General features: G+C 41.9%; 1 protein-coding gene across 1 annotated transcript in view; it reads left to right on the plus strand.

The window, feature by feature from the left end:
- The window catches only part of CA8 (carbonic anhydrase 8), a 43,329-nt gene extending 30,601 nt beyond the window's left edge, over window positions 1–12,728 (plus strand). Inside the window, exons 5-9 of the mRNA XM_035125378.2 lie at window positions 3,875–3,937; window positions 4,208–4,256; window positions 4,858–4,970; window positions 9,196–9,363; window positions 11,505–12,728. Coding sequence (XP_034981269.2) covers window positions 3,875–3,937; window positions 4,208–4,256; window positions 4,858–4,970; window positions 9,196–9,330 — 360 coding nt within the window. The 3' untranslated portion in view covers window positions 9,331–9,363; window positions 11,505–12,728. The remainder of the gene's footprint in view (window positions 1–3,874; window positions 3,938–4,207; window positions 4,257–4,857; window positions 4,971–9,195; window positions 9,364–11,504) is intronic.
- Window positions 12,729–22,607: the final 9,879 nt, after the last annotated feature.

Raw genomic sequence — 22,607 nt, forward strand, 5'->3', positions numbered from 1 at the left:
CTCCCCCTCCGCAATCGGCAGGGGCAAGGGGGCGGCAGGATCAGCCCGAAATCGGGCTGCTCCGGCCCCCTCCTCCCCCCTCCGCGATCGCCGGGGCGGGTGGAGGGAAAGCTGGCTTTCCCTCCACCCGCCCCACAGCCAGCAAGGGAGAAGGGAGACGTCCCTTCTAGCCGGCTGGCTGTGGGGCGGGTGGAGGGAAAGCCCCAGAGCCGCGCAAAGCATTTGGCTGGCTTTCCCTCCACCCGCCCCACAGCCAGCCGGCTAGAAGGGACGTCTCCCTTCTCCCTGGCTGGCTGTGGGGCGGGCGGAGGGAAAGCCAGCCAAACGCTTTGCGCGGCTCTGGGGCTTTCCCTCCACCCACCCCACAGCCAGCCAGGGAGAAGGGAGACGGCACCGGGCGGCGGGGGGCAGCGGGGCAGGCTGGCCAGCGGCCCTGCTTCTAGGCCCCCTGACTACACCCATGAGTGCATTGTTTATTGCTTTAGGTACTAGGCAAATGCTCCTTTATGAACCATATTTGTGCACCATGACCCTAACTATGTTTATGTGGAAGTAAGCCCTACTGATTTCAATTTACTTCCAAGTAAGTATGCTTAGGATTGCAGTTTCAGCCAGAACAAATTACCTTGTATGCTATGGAAGCAGAGTTGCCAAAGAAGACTACACAAATGTCTTGTTCTAAGACTTCTATGCAGCCCAAACAGGTTCTCGAGCTTACCCCTCTGCCCTTCACATATTTGGGGCTTCAATTCCCATCAGCCCAAGCCAGCAAGAACACGTTGATGCAGAGTTGTAGTCTCAAATATCCAGGGGGCACCAGGTTGGTGAAGGCTGCCTTTTCATAACTAGTTGTGCCATTTCAATATTGTATGGAAGGGGTGGGGAAAGTTGTCCTTTGTGTTTGAAATTGATTCTGGGTTGGTTTTTTTTTTTTTTGCTTCTATTAATTTGTCATGTTTTATAATATGATTATAAATGCCTCCAAGACTGTTTGAATGTATTGATTATGGTCCTGATGCAGAAATAGGAGCATTAAAAATAATGGAAGTAGCTCTCAGTTCACTCAGTTTTGTATCCTAGAGGACTCTTCCATAATTGCTTCTGAAGCAGCCTTCCAATTTCGGCAGAACTAACCTTGGAGTTACTCGGAAAGTTATGTAAAATTGTTAAATAACTTTAGCTTAATAATCTCTCTCTACTTTTTCAATTCAATTTAATCAAGGGGCTCCCTCCCCCCTCTTTTTTTCTTTTTGCGTTGCTCAGTATTTTTATTTTAATTGAAAATGTTTCTGCACTGCATCCTTAAACTTGATAGAGAGTTGGGTGCCATTTGCTGAATGGCCTACTAGAAGAAAACCAACTTCAGTTTTCTTTTGGTTGTCCTGTTTCAATCTCCAGCATCTCCAGGCAGGGCTAGGAGATATCTCTGTCTGAAATCCTGGAGAGCTGCTGCTGCCAATCAGTGTAGGCAGAACTGTGCAAGATGGAGCAGTGGTGTTACTCAGTATCGGACAGTTTCCTACATTACATTGAAATATTCAAAGAATAGCTTTCTTATCAAGCAGTTGAAAGATGAGGAATATTGGACAACACTGCACAAAAATAGAATTTCTTCTGGCCAATGAAAACAAAGGCATTCCTTGCACCGTGGCTACTTTTGCCTTGACAGCTGCAAAACAATGACAGATCTATTACAATTCTCATATACAGTGGTACCTTGGTTCTCAAATGCCTTGGTACTCAAACAACTTGGAACCCAAACACTGCAAACCCAGAAGTAAGTGTTCCGGTTTGCAAACTTTTTTCGGAAGCCGAATGTGCTCCATTTTGAGTGTTACGCTTCCGATTTGAGTGCCACACTTCCGTTTTGAGTGTTGTGCAGAGATCTATTTATTTTGCGCTTTTGTTTTTGCGGCTCTTTTTGTTTTTGTGACTGTTTATAAGCCAGTTCAGCTACTGATTGATTGTGTGACTGCAGTACATTGTTTATTGCTTTCATTTTATGGATCAATGGTCTCGTTAGATAGTAAAAATCATGTTAAATTGCTATTTTAGGGGTTGTTTTTAAAAGTCTGGAACGGATTAATCCATTTTGCATTACTTTCTATGGGAAAGCATGCCTTGGTTTTGGAACGCTTTGGTTTTGGAATGGACTTCCAGAATGGATTAAGTTTGAGAACCAGGGTACCACTGTAATGAACAGTAGTCAAGAAGCAAGTTCTTAAAGAACTTTCTATGTCTGTTTCAATGTTGCTGTTTGTGCCTCTGTTCCCTGATCACTGAGATTTATTTATTGCTTAAGACTTAAGTGGTTACTTTGGTCTGACATTTTTCTTTTATGGCCTATGGCTTAAAGCAAATAAGATTCAACTAAGCAGATTGCATTGGCACGTCTGCGTTGGCAAAACATGTATAAGGTTGCTTAACCATACAGATCCCTCTTGCTGGGTTGGGGTGAATGTTTTGACACTTAAAATGCTTCTAAACATGTTGTTTGCATTTGGCACCTGAAACAAACTCATTTAAAGTAACAGAAATCTTCTCTTGGCTTGACAAGAGTCCCATATATCCTGCAACGTTGAGATGGGAGTGTCCCCCATTTACTTTATTATGTGAATGCATCCCTTCATACTCATGAGGGGCGAGGGAAGGCTCGGTACATTTGAGTTTTCTTAGTTTTGAATATTTAATCAATCTTAAATTCAGTTCTCCACATTTGTCCAGCAAGTTGTGAATTTTTCTTTCTCAAAAATCCTGAAGGATTTCTCCTAATAACCACAGTTCTGGGTGCAGTTTTGACCAACATACACATTTTTGCAAGCAATTTCCCCTCACATAATGAATTTCAGTAAGTTATTTTCACCAATGCATTCATTTTTATTTACATTCCCCCCTGATTTATACATGTTCCTAAGTGTTGTTGGGTTGGAGAATGATACTGCAAAATTCTGGTAAGTGCAACTGCTGACAAATGTCTTTGATATGGTTCTCATAATTTTTTTTGGAAAGTGCAAATTGGACAAATTCAGTTTAAAATGTGAACTGATTGAAGTTCTCCTCCAACACTACTCATGAGTTATGGAAGCCCCATATGTACACAGGAACCCCCCCCCCCCACAACATGACTGAGGTGACTGAAAGGCTGGTTTCCTGGCCTTCTCTGGATATATGGTATAAGGCAGCTTTCAGTGAAACCATGCTGACTTCTTCATTCACAATGAACCAGCTCTCTGTATAGACTTCTAGCTCTCAAAAACCCTCATGGTTCATAGCATATGGTCTTCAGCTATCTGATGTGCTAGTTGTGTAGTAGGTTATGTCAGGTTTAAACTGGGGATCAAAAATCAGCAATGATGTTCCCTAGCTGACCTTGGGCTAGTCACCTAAGGTGGTTGTGAGGAGGCCACCTCGAACTGTTTAGACCGTAGGGCAGGATACAATGTCAGAAGTAAAATAATTTACTCTTGCCCTCTTCGTAACGTGCAGATCCACTTGGAACAAGAGGAGCCGAAGATCTAAACTTTATCTGTGTACTTTTCACAGCTGAGCAAATGATAACCTTGTACGTCACACAATGATGCTTGATTATGACATGACATATGATAATTACTGAAACATTAAGGCAAAAGTAGGCAAGTTGGCTTATCCTGAAGTTTGATACCTCGGTACTCTTGTTTTTATCTTGTCTGCTCTATTTACCTTTCTGTCAATTACTTCACTGTGCATCTTTGCTTGAACTTCATGCAAAAGGTCATCCAGTTTGGTAGAAATGAATACAGAACTGACTTTACTTGTTGATAACTTTGAAACCTGTGTTTCATCAGAGGAGGGAATACTGTGTGTTTATCTTTCTTTATTGTGCATTATGTTTCAGATAGGAAAAGAGCATTCAGGCCTGAAGGCTGTTACTGAAATTCTGCAAGACATCCAATATAAGGTAAGGCTGTTAATTCTGCTTTCTAAAAATGTTTTGAAATGAACTAAATATGATAGCTGCAGGCTACATTTGAGTTCTCTGATTTATTAAGTAGCTCAGCTATATCCAACATCATTTTGTAAAAACAGAAACACTTAAAAAATATATAGGAAGAGTTTGATAAATAATTTAATCTTATAATTTGGTATTTTTATTAGATAGTCAATTGTTTCAAAATCTGCTCTCTCTTAAAAACTAGAGAGACGAGACTGATTTCTGTTAAATTTTCAGGGAAAGTCCAAGACAATACCGTGTTTTAATCCCAACACATTATTACCAGGTAAGTGCTTATTTGTATGCCACAAAACCATGCATGCACAAAAGACTATAGAGACCAAGACTGCTGCTGCCAGTGACCCTGAAAGCATTGACAGAGGCAAACCCATGGCTGTACCATGGCTGCTCTAGGCATATTTCCTCTTTCGAAGGTAAAGTTACCTGGCCATGGAATGCACCTTGCACATATTTGACATGCTCAGACTGCCTGGATTTGGGGGAATCTGGGCTTTACGGAGGAAAGCCCTTGTTATGGTTTTGCACAAAGAGACACATAAACTGAGAAGGGGCATGCTAGTGAAATCCCTTGCTGGTAGCCCGTGACGAGAGGAGAGTATCCCATGCCAGTGGGGATTGCAGCCCTTCTTAAATCCTTCAGATTCTGTTTGCTGCAGTCTGATGTTCCATTCAACATCTCCTTGCAGGGATGTAGTTTGGGGATGAAGTGCCTGCAGCAAAGGCTTGTTTTCCAACAGGAGATGCTCCCCGCTGGCTGCACCTGGCAAAGCTCTCTAGACTGAAGTTAGGATTGTGCCCTTGATTTCAAAAAGAAAGATGGCGCATAACGGCAGGTTTTCAAACCAATCTCGTCCATTTAATTTCAGACCCCCTGCTACGAGATTACTGGGTGTACGAAGGCTCGCTCACGGTTCCCCCCTGCAGCGAAGGTGTTACATGGATCTTATTTAGATATCCTTTAACCGTATCCCAACTTCAGGTAATGGCTGTGCTTATAATGACCTTAGAATGTAATTCTGAGCGAAAGGTTATAGCGTGCAAAATATATTGCAGGGCAGGATACCTGCTTCAACTTGAAGATCTCATTAGATCAGTTGGAGCATGGCTTTTAAAATAAAGGTTAAATCTTTTGTGTCACTGAAAGCAATAGAAAGGTCAGAAATGGAAAAAAAGAACTCTGTTGACTTTTATTCTATACGCCAAATAGATATATATGCGGGAAAGACAAAAATAAATAAATCACAGAGTAAAAAAGAAATGTAGCCCCTTGTCATTGTCTGCCTTTAAATGATTACTGCTAGTTGTTTGAACAGAGGCACACAATTTGTGTGCCTCTGTTCCTGTGGGTTCTGAACATGCCCGCCTGCTTACGTCTGACCCCCCCCCCCGACACAGGGCTCCTGTTCTATTGGGGATGTATTATGCAACATAGTATTGACAAAATAACAGTGCATTAGCGGTAGATTTATTCAGCTTTACTTTGTTCTGCAACACTTCTGCAATGCTACCACGTTAATGGTGTCCAGAGGGGTTGTAACACAACAAAACCAAGATTAAACCCAGGATATTTGTGGTATAAAAAGCTATGGGGTTTCATCAGGGTGCTATAGGCGATGCGCTAATGTGAAACGAAGCAGTGTGACCACCCCAAAACGTTTGCTGGCATGTGTGTGTGAGAGAGAGACTGCTTCTGCACTAAGCATTTAACTTCCAATGGTATCCTGCAACCTGCTGCACTTTGGGTGGGGGCAGCAGAGGCCCCCATGGGGGTGGACAGTGGTGTGTGGTCATTGGACTAAGGGGACTAGGCTAGTCCCCTAAATGTTCCCCTGGTGCCTCCTTCCCAAAACCCGGGAAGCTTCTGCCCGGCTTAGGGAGGGAGGCGCAAGTCTCTGATGGGTCCAAGAGCTGTCCTGCCATCTTCCCAAAGCCCACCTGGCTTTCGGAAGGAGGCAGGAGGGTTCAGTTATCCTGTCAGAGCCCTGGCACCTCATTCGCAAAGCCTGGGAAGCTTCTGCCTGGCTTAGGGAGGGAGGCGTGATGCTTATGTGCAAGATGTCAGGACGTCACAACATCCCGTGCATGACACCGACCCCCCATGCTCCTTGCAAGCTAGCACCTCTGGCCCTGTTCCCCTACGAAAAATTTCACCGCATGCCACTGGTGGTACGGTAGAGTCCCCTCATCAGAAGAACTCAGTGAAGGGGCATCTCTGCCAGATCCTCCCCTGCTAACCACCTTAGGATTTCCCTGCCCATTTATGCTCTTTTATGGTTGTCCAGAGTAAATAGTTGTTAAGTATATCTGGTATTCACTTCTCCTACTGAAGTAAGGGCTGAGAAGTGCTTCCCCTTGAATGATGTGGAGTCTTGCCCTTATTGAAAACATCATTAAAATAAAGCTGTTGTTACAAGTGTGAGGCACTCTATTCAACATGCATTTATTTGAAGGCCTCCTAGTAGTACTCAGAAATACTGAAACTGTGATGGAGCTTTTTTTCTCATCTCATTTTTGTTTGTTTTATGTCTCCAAGACTCCAAAGATTGAAACTTTTGAAGTGTGTTGGAGAAATCACTTTTTCCTAAACTGCAATGACATCAAACTATCTTAGTGAAATTTCAGTTCAGGTTTCTTTTGAAGCATGTTACCTCTCTGTAAGATACTCAAGATCTTACTGGTCTTCTGTAAGAGACTTACAGGGAAACTTTTTTTTCTTAATCCACTTAAATAGACATAAAATCAATGAACATCTTCACAATCTGAAGTTTTCCTTTAAAGTATCTCCCAAGAACCTCCATCATCTTCCTTCCTTTCATCTCTTCTATGAAAGCTGCTCCATTCTGCCTTTCAAAGCTAAAAAGAATATGGATTTCAAAAGCGCTACTCTGAGGAACAATAATCTTAGCAACCCAAGCTGTTCATCAAATAAACAAGCGTATTGAAAGAAGTCAGTTTTGAAGTAGATGGTAACCACAATGATAGTTATCTTCTGAAATGTCATTGTCCTTGCACTGTACCGATACGAAGATAAATCTTGAGTTGAATCTGATCCTACACTGACTTGCACATAGAGAAGCCTCCTGTCTCCATTCTTAAACCTTGGCAATATTTTCTATGAGAAATAAAATTTGTCATCTGGGTGAGGGCAAGAACAGATTGTTGTTGTTTTTAAAGCATGGGGGTGTGAATGTACCTCCCGTGGAATATATGATACACTGAATGGAAATGCTATCTATATTAGGGGTGATTTTTTGCTTATTTTTGGTTCAAAAAAATAGGGGTTGTCTTATGCAGTGGTGCCTCGACTTACGAATTTAATCCGTTCCGAAGGCACCTTCATAGGCCGAAAAATTCATAAGTCGAAAAACGCCATTGGAAATGCGATTTCCCATAGGAATGCATTGGAAACGGCAAAATTCGTAAGTCGAAGCAACCCCATCTAAAAATTCGTAAGTCGAAAAAACCCTATCTAAAACCGGCGCGGTTACTGTTCGGATGTGTCGAGAAATTCATAAGCATGCGGCCGTTTGCCCCATTCGTAAGTCGGAAAATTCGGTTGTTGAGTCGTTCGTAAGTCGAGGTACCACTGTATGTGGGGACTTCTTATACATGGAAAAATACGGTACAGTTGTACCTTGGTTGCCGAACGGAATCCATTCTGGAAGTCCCTTCAACTTCCGAAAACGTTTGACAACCAAGGTGCAGCTTCCGATTGGCTGCAAGAGCTCCCTGTACTCAATCGGAATCTGCAGAAGCCACATCAGGCGATCAGGTTCCAAAGAACGTTCGCAAACTGGAACAATCGCTTCCGGGTTTGCAACATTCAGGAGCCAAAACCTTCGAGTTGCAAGGTGTTCGAGATCCAAGGTATGCCTGTACTTGCTTACTTTATAACCCACATTTTCATAAAAATATATCAGGAAGGTGTAAACCTAATAAGAATAATATCAGAAAAAGTGCATTAAAATATAATTGAAAGCATTAATAAGAACCAATTGGTTAAAAAGAGAACATTCAGATTGCAGAGGCTTGTCTACGCAATATATATTTAACATCTCAGCTATTTTGTGGACCCCAAAGCAAATGGCTCATTATGTAGTGGGAGCTTTGGGAGAAAAAAGCTTAAGGAAGAGCTTAGTAGCAAATCAAATGCTTTGTATGCCGAAAGTGCCAGGTTCATTTTCTGGCCTCCCATGGAAACCCAGGGCAGTGAACATCACAAAAACAATCCATGAAAACATGTTAAAGGTAAAGGTACCCCTGACCGTTAGGTCCAGTGGCGGACAACTCTGGGGTTGCGGCGCTCATCTCGCTCTATAGGCTGAGGGAGCCAGCGTTTGTCCGCAGACAGCTTCTGGGTCATGTGGCCAGCATGACTAAGCCGCTTCTGGTGAACCAAAGCAGCGCACGGAAATGCCATTTACCTTCCCGCCAGAGCAGTACCTATTTATCTACTTGCACTTTGACGTGCTTTCGAACTGCTAGGTTGGCAGGAGCTGGGACTGAACAATGGGAGCTCACCCCGTCGTGGGGATTCGAACAGCCGACCTTCCGATCGGCAAGCCCTAGGCTCAGTGATTTAGACCACAGCGCCGCCCGCATGAAAATATGTTACAATACCACAAAAGCAGAAAAAACCCATATACTAAAAGAATACCACCAGCTGAAATTGCAGTCAACACTCAGGTCTCAAAGGCCCAGGAGAAGAGATATGTGTTTTATTTGTGTTTAAAAGCCTGTACAGGGACAGGCGTACCTTCCCAGGGAGGGAGTTCCACAAACTGGGCATTATCATAGGGAATGCCCTGTCAAAATGGGGCAAGGCAACTTGTGGGATCTACTTTGTGTTTTTTTTAGAACCCTGAGATCTGCCAACCACAGTCTGGTGCAAAAGACACAAGGCACTCAAAGAATTCTGGGCCTAGGAATTTGTACCAGCACTGAACTGATGTCACAGATCTTCCATATGAAAATTCACTTGTAAACAAACCCCTGTTTTCTACAGGATTTGGAGTAGGAATGTGTAGGGATTATAATAAAATTCCTGATTTTATAAGGTTTTCTAAAAAAGAAGAAGAAAAAGCGCTATACCACAAATAGTAGAATGGTGGGATATAGTTTAGAGAGAGAGAGAAATAAACAGTATTAACATTTCCTTACAATGGAGCTGGTGTGTAAAACAACTGTTTTCTTGTTTTTATTAGATAGAAGAGTTTCGAAGACTGAGGACACATGTTAAAGGGGCAGAACTGCTAGAAGGCAGCGATGGAACACTAGGAGATAACTTTAGACCCACACAGCCACTAAGTGACAGAGTCATAAGGGCTGCCTTCCAGTAGCAAAGACAAACAATGGAAATAATAACAATGTAGGTAAGTAAAAACAAAACAGAAAGGGACACGCGGGAGTGGAGACCAAATGCAAAGGGGGCAGAACTCTTTAAGGTTTGTGTCCAACTTAGATTTTGGGCAGGTGTATTTTGCCTCCATCCTTACAGGACAAGCTGCACCTGTCAAAATTCACTCTTCCACACAACTGTTGAAAGCCTACAGATAGAGGAGTGCTCTCTCCCTTATCATGAGCAGAGAAGAAAAGAGAGAGCCATGCATGGCATAGAAATAGCAGTGTTTCTTGCATTGGCACTCAGGGTTAAATGTGGGTCCCAAATCTGAAAACTTCGCAGATGACCACATAAGCCAGGGATCAGCAACCTTTTCCAGCCGTGGGCCAGTCCACTGTCCCTCAGAGCATGTGGTGGGCCGGACTATATTTTTTTTTTTTGGGGGGGGATGAACGAATTCCTATGCCCCACAAATAACCCAGAGATGCGTTTTAAATAAAAGCACACATTCTACTCATGTAAAAACACCAGGCAGGCCCCACAAATAACCCAGAGATGCATTTTTAATAAAAGGACACATCCTACTCATGTAAAACCACAATGATTCCTGGACCATCTGGGGGCTGGATTGAGAAGGCGATTGGGCCGCATCCGGCCCATGAGCCTTAGGTTGCCTACCCCTGACATAAGCGAAGGAACCATTGCCCTCTCTTCCTGAATTTTTGCTTGCTCTCCTGTTGTGTGCCTGCCCTTCACCATATTGGAATTTCAATTATATAGTACACTTCTGCAGTTCCACAATATAATTACTTTGTTTTTGGAATGAGTGATTTCAAATGCAACTGGATTCCTGCATAGAGATTACTTGAGGGGGAAGTCGCAGACATACTCATGTAAATTTTATTTGTGAGAGAATGAATAATGTCCTAAGGGCACTGCTGGTAATTCAAATATCAGTAGCACCAAAGTTATTTGACAAGATGACTTTGAATATTAAGCATGCAAGAGTTACTTCTAAAAAATATTGATCTGAAATGGCAAAGCTCTTTCAATACACTTAACAGCATCTAAAAATAATTCTTGGGAACAGCTTTGTCAACCTGCCCATAACTTACTTGAATCCAAAACAATATACCGGTAAGTGGGTATTCACTGGAAAGTTGGGCCAATTAAATAATTTAGGAATTTAGAATCAAAATAATGTGTCTTGCCACACATTATTTTATCCCACGCAGCAATTTAGTATCCTTCAGAGCCTGTTAATCTTTGGTTCCCTTCATCCCTGACTGACCACAATAAGCACCACATTGACAGGCGCATTGTGGTCAGCTTCCCAAACCAGGTAGAGATTAAATAATACAGGACACAAGTGTGGGTGATAACAGGCCACAATATTTATTGACCAAAGTGAGGTAAACGGGATTTGGCATGGCATTGGGTCAGGATTCATTAATCCCCTAGGATCTGAAGCTGGGGAATGGTGTGCGAGTTGACCAGCATAAAGGGGCCCAATGTGGTGCACATCATGTGACTGGAATCCTGCTGGTAACCTGAGATGAATGGCGCCGGCTTTGGCCTACACAGAGCTCAGGTGGGGAACTGGTGTCCCCAACTCAAGACCACTTAAGTGGGCCTTGAGATCCTACTCAATGCCATTTAAGCCCAAGTTATGATCAACAGCTATGTAGACGATGCCTAACAGTCACCTGCTATCCATTGAAATAAACCTCTCAACTGAAGGCCAATTGTGGTTAAAGAGTAAGATTGCTTTTCAGATTTGTAAAGTAGCAGCCACTCAATGCCTCAATGGAAGACTTCAAAACCAAGGACCTGTGTGTGTGTGTGTGTGTGTGTGTGTGTGTGTAGGTGTGGGGGGGGGAGAGAGAGAGAGGCCATGCAAGAGGAGGAAGCCCCACAAGATCCCAGGGAGTGTTGGTCCTTCCCCTGGCCATGGCTATGTCACAATGCTGGACCAACATTAATGCTGAGAAACTGGTAAAAAGTGTGCACCAGTAGTAATCAATACAATATTAAATACAATATTAAAGTATTCATGTTGTTCAAGGAGGACATCCTCCTGCACTCTGTTCTCAAGAGCAGTCAAGCAGATCTTTCCAGCAGGGATTCTGAATCAACACACCAACTCACCCGTTACTGTTTGTCCCCCTGTAGGCTCTCCAGTAAAGATGACTGGATGTGGAACACACTGTTCCTTTCAACTTCAGCTTAGACAGCCTTCAGATTGCACTGAACTCAGATGAATTTTAGCCTTTATCGGAGCAACTTCTGTTACCTGTGAAGCTGTTCTAAGTTTGGCAGACCTTTGGTACCCTTCTACACTACTTGCTCAGTTCCAATTACAAATTTCCACCAGCTGCTGGTAACCTCAAGCACCCGAGTCAGTCGTCCATAGCCTAGCCCAGGATCTAGAAGTTGCCCACTGCATCTGGAAGAGGACATCTTGTGCCTGGTTGAATACTTGATTATTACCGTACTTTTGCTGGAGGAGAGCTGAAGGAAAATGTATCTTGGAATCTGTTCTCATATAGGAAAAGTCCAAGTAGTTATTATATCCTTCTCAAGTGTTATTTCAGTTATGTTACTCTTTATTTTACTTCTGCAATCAAATAATGGAAGCATAGACCTGAAGGTAATTTGAGGCATCTACAGGTATGCAGAAAGCGAGGAGTCACTACACCCCGGAAAAACATTTGCAATTTTTTGGCCCCCCCACAGCTAACCCATTCTGGGGCCAATCTGCACTATACATCTAAAGCAGTATTAAACCACTTCATGGCTCTCCCCAAAGAATCCTGGAAACTGTGAGGTTGCTAAGGGTTTTAAGAGTTGCTAGGAAACCCCTATTCCCCTCAGAGAGCAACAATCCCCAGAAGTCCCTGGGGAAGAGGGGTATTTTCCCATGTATAACATGACCCCATGTATAAGACTATTTTTGGAAGCCCAAAATTTAAAAAAATTAAAATTAAGAAAGTTGTGGAATATAAGATGAACCCCAATTTATTACTAAAAAAATTAAGAAAAAATGGTTGTCTTATACATGGAAAAATACAGTAAGCCACTTTGAAATTGCAGCTCTGTGAGGAGAACGGGAATCTCCAACAACTCTAACCACCCTAATGAACTACAGTCATGGCTGTTTAGGTGGTATAATACATCTTTTAAAGTATTTTGCCGATGGGACCCTAACATCCTCTTGAAAACAGGAGCTGAAAAGTGTGTAGTAAAACCTGTGTAATGCTGGTAAATATATGACTCCCTTTGTATCCTACACATTTTGAAGTGATTGACGATTCATATGCTTTGATAAACAATTATATATGATACAGTATATCCCTGTGAAATAAGATTGAATTAAATAAGTTGATTTCTGCTGGCTTGATGTTTTCTAAGAGTCCTTGATGTTTCGAGTCAATATGTATTTATTCTATCCTGCTTACTAGAAGCCATTGTGGATTTCTGAGCCATACTAAGGAGTGGCCTGAGGGAGAGAAATAAAACGTTTTAGAATTCTGTCCTTTTCCAATATGTTAACTCAGTAGCTGGAATGATCTTCCATAAGTCATTCTTCTCTCTTTCTTGTTTTTTTATTTAATAATGTAAACATAAGCCTATTTGAAAATATGAATATTAGTTTATAGTAAGTAATGAAGAAATAACAATGAGGGAAAGTCAGTATTTCTTTATTTTTGGAATCTAGAGATCAGACGGTCTTTACCAAAGGGATCAGATGTGTTCCTGCCAATATGAAGAGGCATGACGGGAAAGATAAGAGACAGAGAATAAAGAATTCTCCAACACGAAGAAGAGAAAAATGGGACTTAGGAAGTAACAAATCTCACTCTCAGAATATTGAAGAAAACATGAGCCCCTTTGAACATGCTTCAATGTAATCTGTCCACAATATGCGTTAGTACTAATTATTTGAAATATTGTTTACTGATCAGCATGCACTATAGCAAGAAGAGTATGCATCTCTATGTCAACCATATCATAATTACATTTAAACAATATTGCAAATGATGAGGACTGTCTTTCCCGCGATTAAACTTATGCGATTAAACAAATGATACATTCATTGGTTTTCCAGAAATTCCTGGGTTTTCAGCCGATAGTTTCACAATTACATTTTTGGAAGCTATAGAATAATCTCCAGTTAAAAGTAAAACAGACAATATATGTAATGTATTGATGGAACCCTGAGCTTCCAATATTCCGTAAGCTTTTTTCTGACAGGGTTATGCTAATGTTTAATTCAAATGTATGTCATCCAAGTCAGGAGATCACACAGGCCTTTAATATTTATTTATTGTATTTATATGTTACCCTTTCTCTAAAGGTGCATACATACACAGTTTTCTTCCCCTTCTGTTATATTCTCACAACAACCTTTTGAGGTAGTTACCAAGATAGAACAGAGCAGGCCTAATATCACCCAGTGAACTTCATGGGTGAGTGGGAATTTGAACCTGGGTCTTCTCTGTCCTAGTCCAACACTCTAATCATTGCACCACGCTGGATCTCATTAAATATAACATGTGCTATAATATAGGTGGAACATGAATAAACAAACCAACAAAAATAAATAACATGAATATATGAAAAAGGGATATAAATCCATATCCAAAATCGACACCTAATGCCGGGATATGTTTATTTGATAATTTTCAATAAAACTTTTTCCTAAAGCATTTCTAATTTGTGTATTAAGATTTGTTTTTATATTGAGACTTTTACCTTTAAGGAAAACTATAGGTCACACATTTCTTTTCAATTAACCTAATTTATAATTAACGCGAAAAGCTGTTTGTGTCGCCTCCTGTTCCACACAGCTATAATAAATGCAATAAATCACACTTTTACGTGGTTCCTTATAGTTATGTTTCATTTCTTTAATACAGTGGGTGTATTTCACATGCTGGTACAGCTTAATTTCATTTCTGAACGAATATTCTGCTTGAACAAGTGAAAAGGGTATAATGTGTAAATTCAATTAAAGAGTAATTAGCTACTTAATCACTCTTACATCACACTTGGGACACACTAAGAAAGAAAAAAGCCACTGTTCACAAGTATATGGGAGAGCAGTGTGTTAATTAGTTTAGTGCTAATTGAAGCTGAGAAAGTATGTGACTGCCATAAGATAGATTTTAGCAAAAGCTGTCATAACAACAGTGCTTCAGTTTGTTTCTGCATGAAACATGGAACTTTCACAGTAAGCCACAGCCCAAATTAAACTGTGTTTTCATCTTCTCTGAGGAGTGCTTGCTGTGTGTGTAAACTGTGCTCTCTTAAATCAGTACTGTACTAATCTTCTCATTTAGTCAATAGCCAAACAATGAGCCAAAGATTCCTGTAATTGTATCATACTATTATTTACAAGAGATGAGCCTGATTCACGGAAGGTGACTTGTGATTTATGCAACTGAGATCCAACACAGCTCAGAATTTTAACTTCTATCAATATGACCCTTAATACAGTTCATTCTTATTATTTATTAGTCTTATTAGCTGCCTGTTATCTAAAAGGTTTCAAAGTAACTTGTAATATACCATGACGAGGGGGAATAATATATAATATCAACATTTTTCATGTGGCACCCACAGTTCATTCACAACCACCACATGCAATATCTACCCCCTATAATGGTCACACGAAGCTTTGGAAACTAACAGCAGAACAAAACCAGCTGAGTCCCTCAAAGGCCTGGGAAGTGGTTAAATGGTTCTTTATCTCATTGTTTGACTGTTAATTCTTTGAGGACCGCAAGTGTGATTCTGCTTGACTTAGTCAAGTGCCTAGCAATGGCCTGTGATGCAATCACCTATTTGGCTACATGGGTAGAGGAAAAAAATCACCCACACCAAAAGGTGGCTTGCACTTTCAAAGCAAACTTTGCCAGTCATCTGTTGGGTGGCTACATAGGTGTAGTTGCACCCAGTTGCACCGTGTCCAAATATTATAGTATACACTTGTTTTGGACATTGTTATGGAAAACTGATAAATGATAAGTCACTTAGCTGGGGAAACCCAGCCAGATGGGTGGGGTATAAATAATAAAATTATTATTTTTATTATAGCTGAAGTGCTGTTAGTGAAGTCTGAAGCCAGTATGTAAACTATGCCAAAACTGATATATTATCAATATTCTAGCTCAGGGCCTGGCGAAAGTACCAACAACTGATTATTCAGAGCATGCAATAGTAATAGGAAAGTACAATATAAATTTGATATGGAAGAATAATTTATAAATCTAAGAGCATGATCCAGTCCATGTCCTGCAGGTGTAGGGAGGAAGAAATCAACAGTAGGGGAATATCACACATGGAAAAGCTACAAGCATGAGTGGGAAGTAATTGGTTAGTGATGGATCATTCTGTAGGTTTGGATATAACACAGGACACTGGAGGTTATAATTAGAGGCTAGCAGAAAAAAAGCAAAACCAGACTTCTGATCATGGAAGCAATGAGAGCTACTGAAGAGAGGTCCTGTAAGGTATAGAGAGGAACTGGGAACAGCTCACACTCCAAAGGTGGGGCAACAACCATCAGACATACTCAAATTAATACCTGTGAGATGCTCAGGAGAAAGAGTTTAGGCAAAGAGTTTAGGCAATCAGTGAGCTCATAGGTGACCTTGAAGGCAGTGCAAGCAAGTGTGAAACATCTATTCAGTAAAAGCAAGAGCTGCAGTAAAAGGCAGTGAACAACAAACATCTTCACAGTCCTGATGATAAAAAAATAGCAATTAGCAAAAACTCTCTGCAAGACTGAAAATAAAAGACATCAGTTGACAAGACATCTGTGAAAATCTGACTACATGTGCAAAATGCAAGGCTGCTTTCTCCATAATGCTAATTAACCATTCCATAATCATTACAGTTTGGTGCAGCTTTCCAATTATAAGCTAGGGTGGGTTTTTGTGTGTGTGCAGCAACTAAGAAAATCTGCAACTATAGCTTCAGCTCCCAAATAATTCAAAAGTAAAGTTAACACGTCAAATCAAAGCCTTATACCAGTTCGACTATGTAGACTATGTGTGCCATGAAAGGCTGACTTTTTTCAGCTATTAAGTCCACCCCACCTCTACCCCACTGGCACTGCTGTTTTGAAGGTTCTGCTGGAGGAGAGATTCAAGAAGCATAGAGCCATGCCAAGGAGAGGAGAGGAAGGGGAAGTTCTGCTGTGAAATGGAAGTCTGCTTCAGGTGTGAAACAGCCGTGTTGGATGCAGCGAAGTCCCACTTCATTTTGGGACTTGCTCCCAAGTGTAATTTCTTTTGAAAGGAGAGCATGCTGCTTAAGATAACCTCTGTTATCTTAAGTAGCTGTGGGGAATCTCATTGCCCTCTATGTGCACATCAAAAGGAACTAAATGTATCACATTCAATAGAAACTTTATAAACAACTGGATTCCTATTAGCTTTTCCTTTTTTAGTTCAGGAAGGGAAAGTTGGTATTATAGTTGTATACAGAGGATTTGTTCAAAGCAAAAACGGGGAATTTCCAAAGTTCTGTGCACCATTCAAGACATTGCTGTCTTCTGCTTCTGTACAAAACATAAGGCTTTTAGGTTAGACTTGGAAAGAAGGTAGGCAACTGATTGAAAGTAATAAAATCCACATTGCACAGAGTGGGGCAACTCGATGAAAATGTCAGGGATAACTGAGACTTGTTCTAACTAGTTCCACTTCATTAGCATTAGTGGATTTTCTACTGATTTACACTGCTGAGAGAGAGGAGAGTCAGGCCCACCACACTATTGAAGAATATATCGAGGAACCTCCACCCCTGCTGTCATGAAACTCCTTTCAGTTTTCACTGTCTCCCTGGCTGGACATAAACAGTCTTTCAGGCTCACTGTGGAATTTCAGTAACATAATTGTTCCATTCTCTTTTCAGAGAGGGGGAAGACAATGCTTCCACAGTGCCCTTGGATGAGAAATGGAAACGTTTGAGGCTGCAGCTTCAGTCTCGCCACAAAGCCTGCTTTGTCTGCCTTCATCTAATTCAGCCTTGATAGACAGCTATGACAGTTGCCCTGTCCACACGGTCCAGCGAAATTCTGGGAATGAGCTTTATATTACAAGGAGAAAACACATTAAAACTCCCAGCTAGCTAGTCTTAACTTTTTATTGCTCATGACATCCAGGTTTTGCACTGCACTACTCTATACCCCACGCCTGGTAGTTGGTTTTTAAGGGACGCGGGTGGCGCTGTGGTTTAAACCACTGTGCCACTTGGACTTGCCGATCAGAAGGTCGGCGGTTCGAGGCCCCGTGACGGGGTGAGCTTCCGTCGTTTGGTCCCAGCTCCTGCCAACCTAGCAGTTTGAAAGCACACAGTAGATAAATAGGTACCACTCCAGAGCGAAGGTAAACAGTGTTTCCATGAGCTGCTCTGGCTTCACCAGAAGCGGCTTAGTCATGCTGGCCACATGACCTGGAAAAACTGGCTGCGGAAGCGGACAAATGCCAGCTCCCTCAGCCTGTAAAGCGAGATGAGCGCCACAACCCCAGAGTCGTTCGTGACTGGACTTAACTGTCATGGGTCCCTTTACCTTTACTCTATAGTAGTCTGCAACTCCCAGCATGTTTGGTGGGAAAACAACACACCTCAAAGGGATTGTATACATAATGGCAGCTCTCAACATCTTTTTTTAGTATTCTCCTCTCTTGCATCATTCTAGTATAAAAGGGCGCAGATGCTCCATCACTATCATCATCATCCCACCTTTTCTCCTGACAAGACCCCCATTAATGGAAGGCAACTTGTACTCCTTGAAGTGATCTAAATGGAAGCCCCTTCTGCAAACAGAGCAAAAGTGACAGATACAAACCATTGACTGCTTTTATATCCAGTGAAAAGTGATGCTGCGAAAAAGGAAGCTCTAACCACCACAAAGAGATTTAAAATGCTGGCTAGGCAAACCTTATATCAGGGCATACTTTTGCCCAGATTTGTCCCCTGCAGAAAGAGCCAATATGATGCCTTTTAGAAGCTGGTCTTCAACTTTCAACATCCCAGACCATAGCTGGGACTGATGGGAGTTGTAGTTCAACTGTATCTGGTGAGTACCATAGTGGCTATCCTTAGTCTACTCTGCCTGGCAGTGGCTTTCTTGAGTCTCAAACTAAAATCTTTCCCAGCACCTGTAGCCTATTCCTTTTAACCGGAGATGCCAAGAATTGAACCTGAAAACAGGGCCGTCTTAAGCATACCTGGCGCCCTGGCGTGAAGATCCCTCCGGCGCCCCTCCCGCTCCGTTTCCCAGTGCCCGCAGCGTGGCAACCCCCTGGCAGCCGGGCGTCCTGCGCCACCCAGCCTTGCCGTAGGGCCGGCCCTGCCTGGAAACTTCTGCAGCTGAATCACTGAACAAGGGTCCTTTCTCAAATGAGAACAAAATTTATTTACAGTTTTTATTTAGATCTTGAGTTATATATCTGGGTACATAGTTCAGTTCACAGCTATTCTTTGCCACACTGCACAGATTTGACTGCACAATGCAAAATATTAGAACACCTCCTCTTTTGAAGCAGCTAGGCCAGGCATCCCCAAACTTTGGCCCTCCAGATGTTTTGGACTACAATTCCCATCATCCCTAACCACTGGTCCTGTTAGGTAGGGATCATGGGAGTTGTAGGCCAAAACATCTGGAGGGCCGCAGTTTGGGGGTGCCTGAGCTAGGCTATTGGGTAGGGGATGAAGTCAAAGGCCTGGATATAGTGGCCAAAGCTGCTTCAGCAACAACAATGCAGTCCTCTACATCTTTACACAGACACAAGACTACAGTCGTACCTTGGTTTTCAAAAACCTTAGTTCTTGAACGTATTGGCTTCCAAACATCGCAAACCTGGAAGTGACTGTTCTGGTTTGCGAACTATTTTTGGACATGGCTTCTGCAGCTTCCGATTGAGTGCAGGAAGCTCCTGCAGATTATCAGAAGCCACACCTTGGTTTTCGAACGGACTCCATTCGAGAACCAAAGTACAACTGTATTGAGTTCAATGGGTTCAATGGTACGGTACTTAGCTCCCAGACAAGAGCATATAAGATTGTAGCCAAAAACATTATAGGAGTTGGCCAGAGATATCGCCTTCATCACAGGGAATATTAAGATTATATTATTGAGATTGGAAACCATATACTGTAAATCATATTTTTGTGATTGCGAAACAAAGGGGTTAGCTGGTAAGACCAAGATATAATGAAATGCAAAAATAATAAAAATATCCTGAGGCTCAACATTCATGAAAACATATGGAATGGTGATATATCTCCTACCTTTGCAGTAGCCATTGATGCTAAACGTCATATGACCTGCAAATGTGACATGTGCATTCAGTAACACACATCAAGCTCTCTTCCTGTGCAAACAGTCCTATTTATTTAATGCTGCAGAGCTGTTTGGTATAATAGTGTAAATGTAAACATCAGAGTTCAGATGAAACAGAGTTGCAGGAAACACACACACACACACTCTGGGTTGAGTGAAGTTCCTCTTCCGGAATGGGTGCTCTCAGCTCCCGCAAATGGAAGTAGGAAAGTAATTTCTGCTGATTCCCTTGCACTGTCTGAAAATTTGCACATACCCTATTGGAGAAAAGCATGGGAGGTGATGTGTATGTGTGGGTGTGCTTTTACAGGATGAGAGGGGAATAAACTAAAACGGCCCCTCCCCTTCCACTCATGGTAGTCTATACTGGATAGAACCCATTCTGTAGAAACATGTAACAGTATAAGGATGGCAACATTTTTCTTTATTTCTGCTGTGTTTCTTTGAAATGTAGTTCTGAAGACAGATCCAAACCACCCCACCCCCCAGCTATGCTTTGGGCAACCAGAGGGGTTTTTTTTACACTTGGAGTAATCTTAGCTAATCAAGTTTTTGTGACACCACTTCCATTTAATCTTAAAACCTATTACAAAAATTGAAGACTGGGGCTTTTATCCAGCAACATCTTTCTCTGACCCTGCCCCCACCCCTTTGTTTTGTTTCCATTTAACATGAAGCCTGACAAAGAGTTCCGACTTTTCAGTTAATCCCAATAAAAGGTGTTTAGGAAGTTTATTGTGGGAATAAATCAAGACGGAATAAGGTAGCCACAGTGACAAAGTCATGCAACTGTAAGAAAATTCTGTTGCATTTTCCACAAACGTAGAAAGCTTGCCTTATACCAGGGTCAAGCTAAGCCTAGGATTGTAGGCTCAGAATCTTTGGCATCTTAGACCAACACCATCATTTGCTCCATCATACTTTTTCTTCTTTTCTTTTTATTAAATTTTTACTCACTTTTCTTTTTCTATCATTACATACATCTCATATCAATAACATTTATGTTACATCACTTCTCCCCTCCCCTCCCGGGCTTCCCCCAACTTCCACTTCTGGTTTGTTTCCCTGTTGTTACATACTGCTGTTTCTTAAAAGTCTACTATATCATTTCTTGTATTGTATTAAATGTTCTTTATTAATAGAGATGTGAATGTTTATTTAAATCCTGCCATCAAGTCTATAGTCTTCTTTTGTTTCTGCAAATACAAGTGAAACTCAAAAAATTAGAATATCGTTGAAAAGTTCATTTATTTCAGTAATGCATCTTAAAAGGTGAAACCAATACAGCATAGGAGATAGACTCATGACATGCAAAGTGAGATATGTCAAGCCTTTATTTGTTGTAATTGTGATGATTATGGTGTACACCTGAAGAAAACCCCAAATTCATGATCTCAGAAAATTAGAATATTAAATGAAATCAATAAAACAAGGATTGCAAATAGAACAACATTGGACCTCTGAAAAGTAGAAGCATGCATATGTTCTCAGTACTTGGTTTGGGCCCCTTTTGCAGCAATTACTGCCTCAATGTGGCGTGGCATGGATGCTATCAGCCTGTGGCACTGCTGAGATGTTATGGAAGACCAGGATGCATCAATAGTGGCCTTCAGCTCTTCTGCATTGCTCGGTCTTATGTCTCTCATCTTTCTATTGGCAATGCCCCATAGATTCTCTATGGGGTTCAGGTCAGGCGAGTTCGCTGGCCAATCAAACACAGTAATCCCATGGGCATTGAACCAGGTTTTGGTAATTTTGGCAGTGTGGGCAGGTGCCAAGTCCTGCTGGAAAATGAAGTCAGCATCCCCATAAAGCTCGTCTGCGGAAGGAAGCATGAAGTGCTCCCAAATCTCCTGGTGGATGGCTGTGTTGACCCTGGACCCAATGAAGCAAAGTGGACTAACACCAGCAGATGACACGGCTCCCCAAATCAACACAGACTGTGGGAACTTCACACTGGACTTAAAGCATCTGGCATCGTGTGCCTCTCCAGTCTTCCTCCAGACTCTGGGTCCTTGGTTTCCAAATGAGATAAAAAAGTTGCTCTCATCAGAGAAGTGGACTTGGGACCACTGAGTAACAGACCAGTTCTTTTTTTCTTTAGCCCAGGTAAGATACTTCTGGTGTTGTTTCTTGTTCAGGAGCGGCTTGACAAGAGGAATACGACATTTGAAGCCCATCTCCAGGATCTGTCTCTGTGTGGTAGCTCTTGATGCACTAACTCCAGCTTCAGTCCACTCCTTGTAAAAGTCCCCAACAAGTTTGAATGGTCTTTTCCTGACAATCCTCTGCAGGCTGTGATCATCCCTGCTGCTTGTGCACCTTTTCCTTCCACACTTTTTCCTTCCACATAACTTTCCATTAATGTGCTTTGAGACAGCACTTTGGGAACATCCAACTTCTTTTGCAATTACCTTTTGAGGCTTTCCCTCCTTATGGAGGGTCTCAATGATGGCTTTCTGCACAACTGTCAGGTCAGCAGCCTTTCCCATGATTGTGATTCCTACTGAAGCAGACTGAGAGACCATTTAAAGGCTCAGGGACCCTTTGCAGGTGTTATGGATTGAGTAGCTAAACACTATTCAAATTTTCTGAGATTGTGAATTTGGGGTTTTCGAAAAATTAGAATATCGTCAAAAAGTTCATTTATTTCAGTAATGCAACTGAAAAGGTGAAGCCAATATAGGAGATAGACTCATGGCATGCAAAGCGAGATATGCCAAGCCTTTATTTGTTGTAATTGTGATGATTATGGCGTACAGCTGAAGAAAACCCCAAATTCACAGAATATTAGAAGTTCCCATCTCGGTCCTCAGATGTCCTGACTGCCATTCTGCTGCAGGATTTTTGGCCTCAGCAGGTCAACAAGGAAATAAATCAAGCTCAGACATTCATTCTTCACAGGCTCCTCTGCTGTAGGG

Source organism: Zootoca vivipara, chromosome 8 (assembly GCF_963506605.1).
Source record: "Zootoca vivipara chromosome 8, rZooViv1.1, whole genome shotgun sequence".
Taxonomy (NCBI): domain Eukaryota; kingdom Metazoa; phylum Chordata; class Lepidosauria; order Squamata; family Lacertidae; genus Zootoca; species Zootoca vivipara.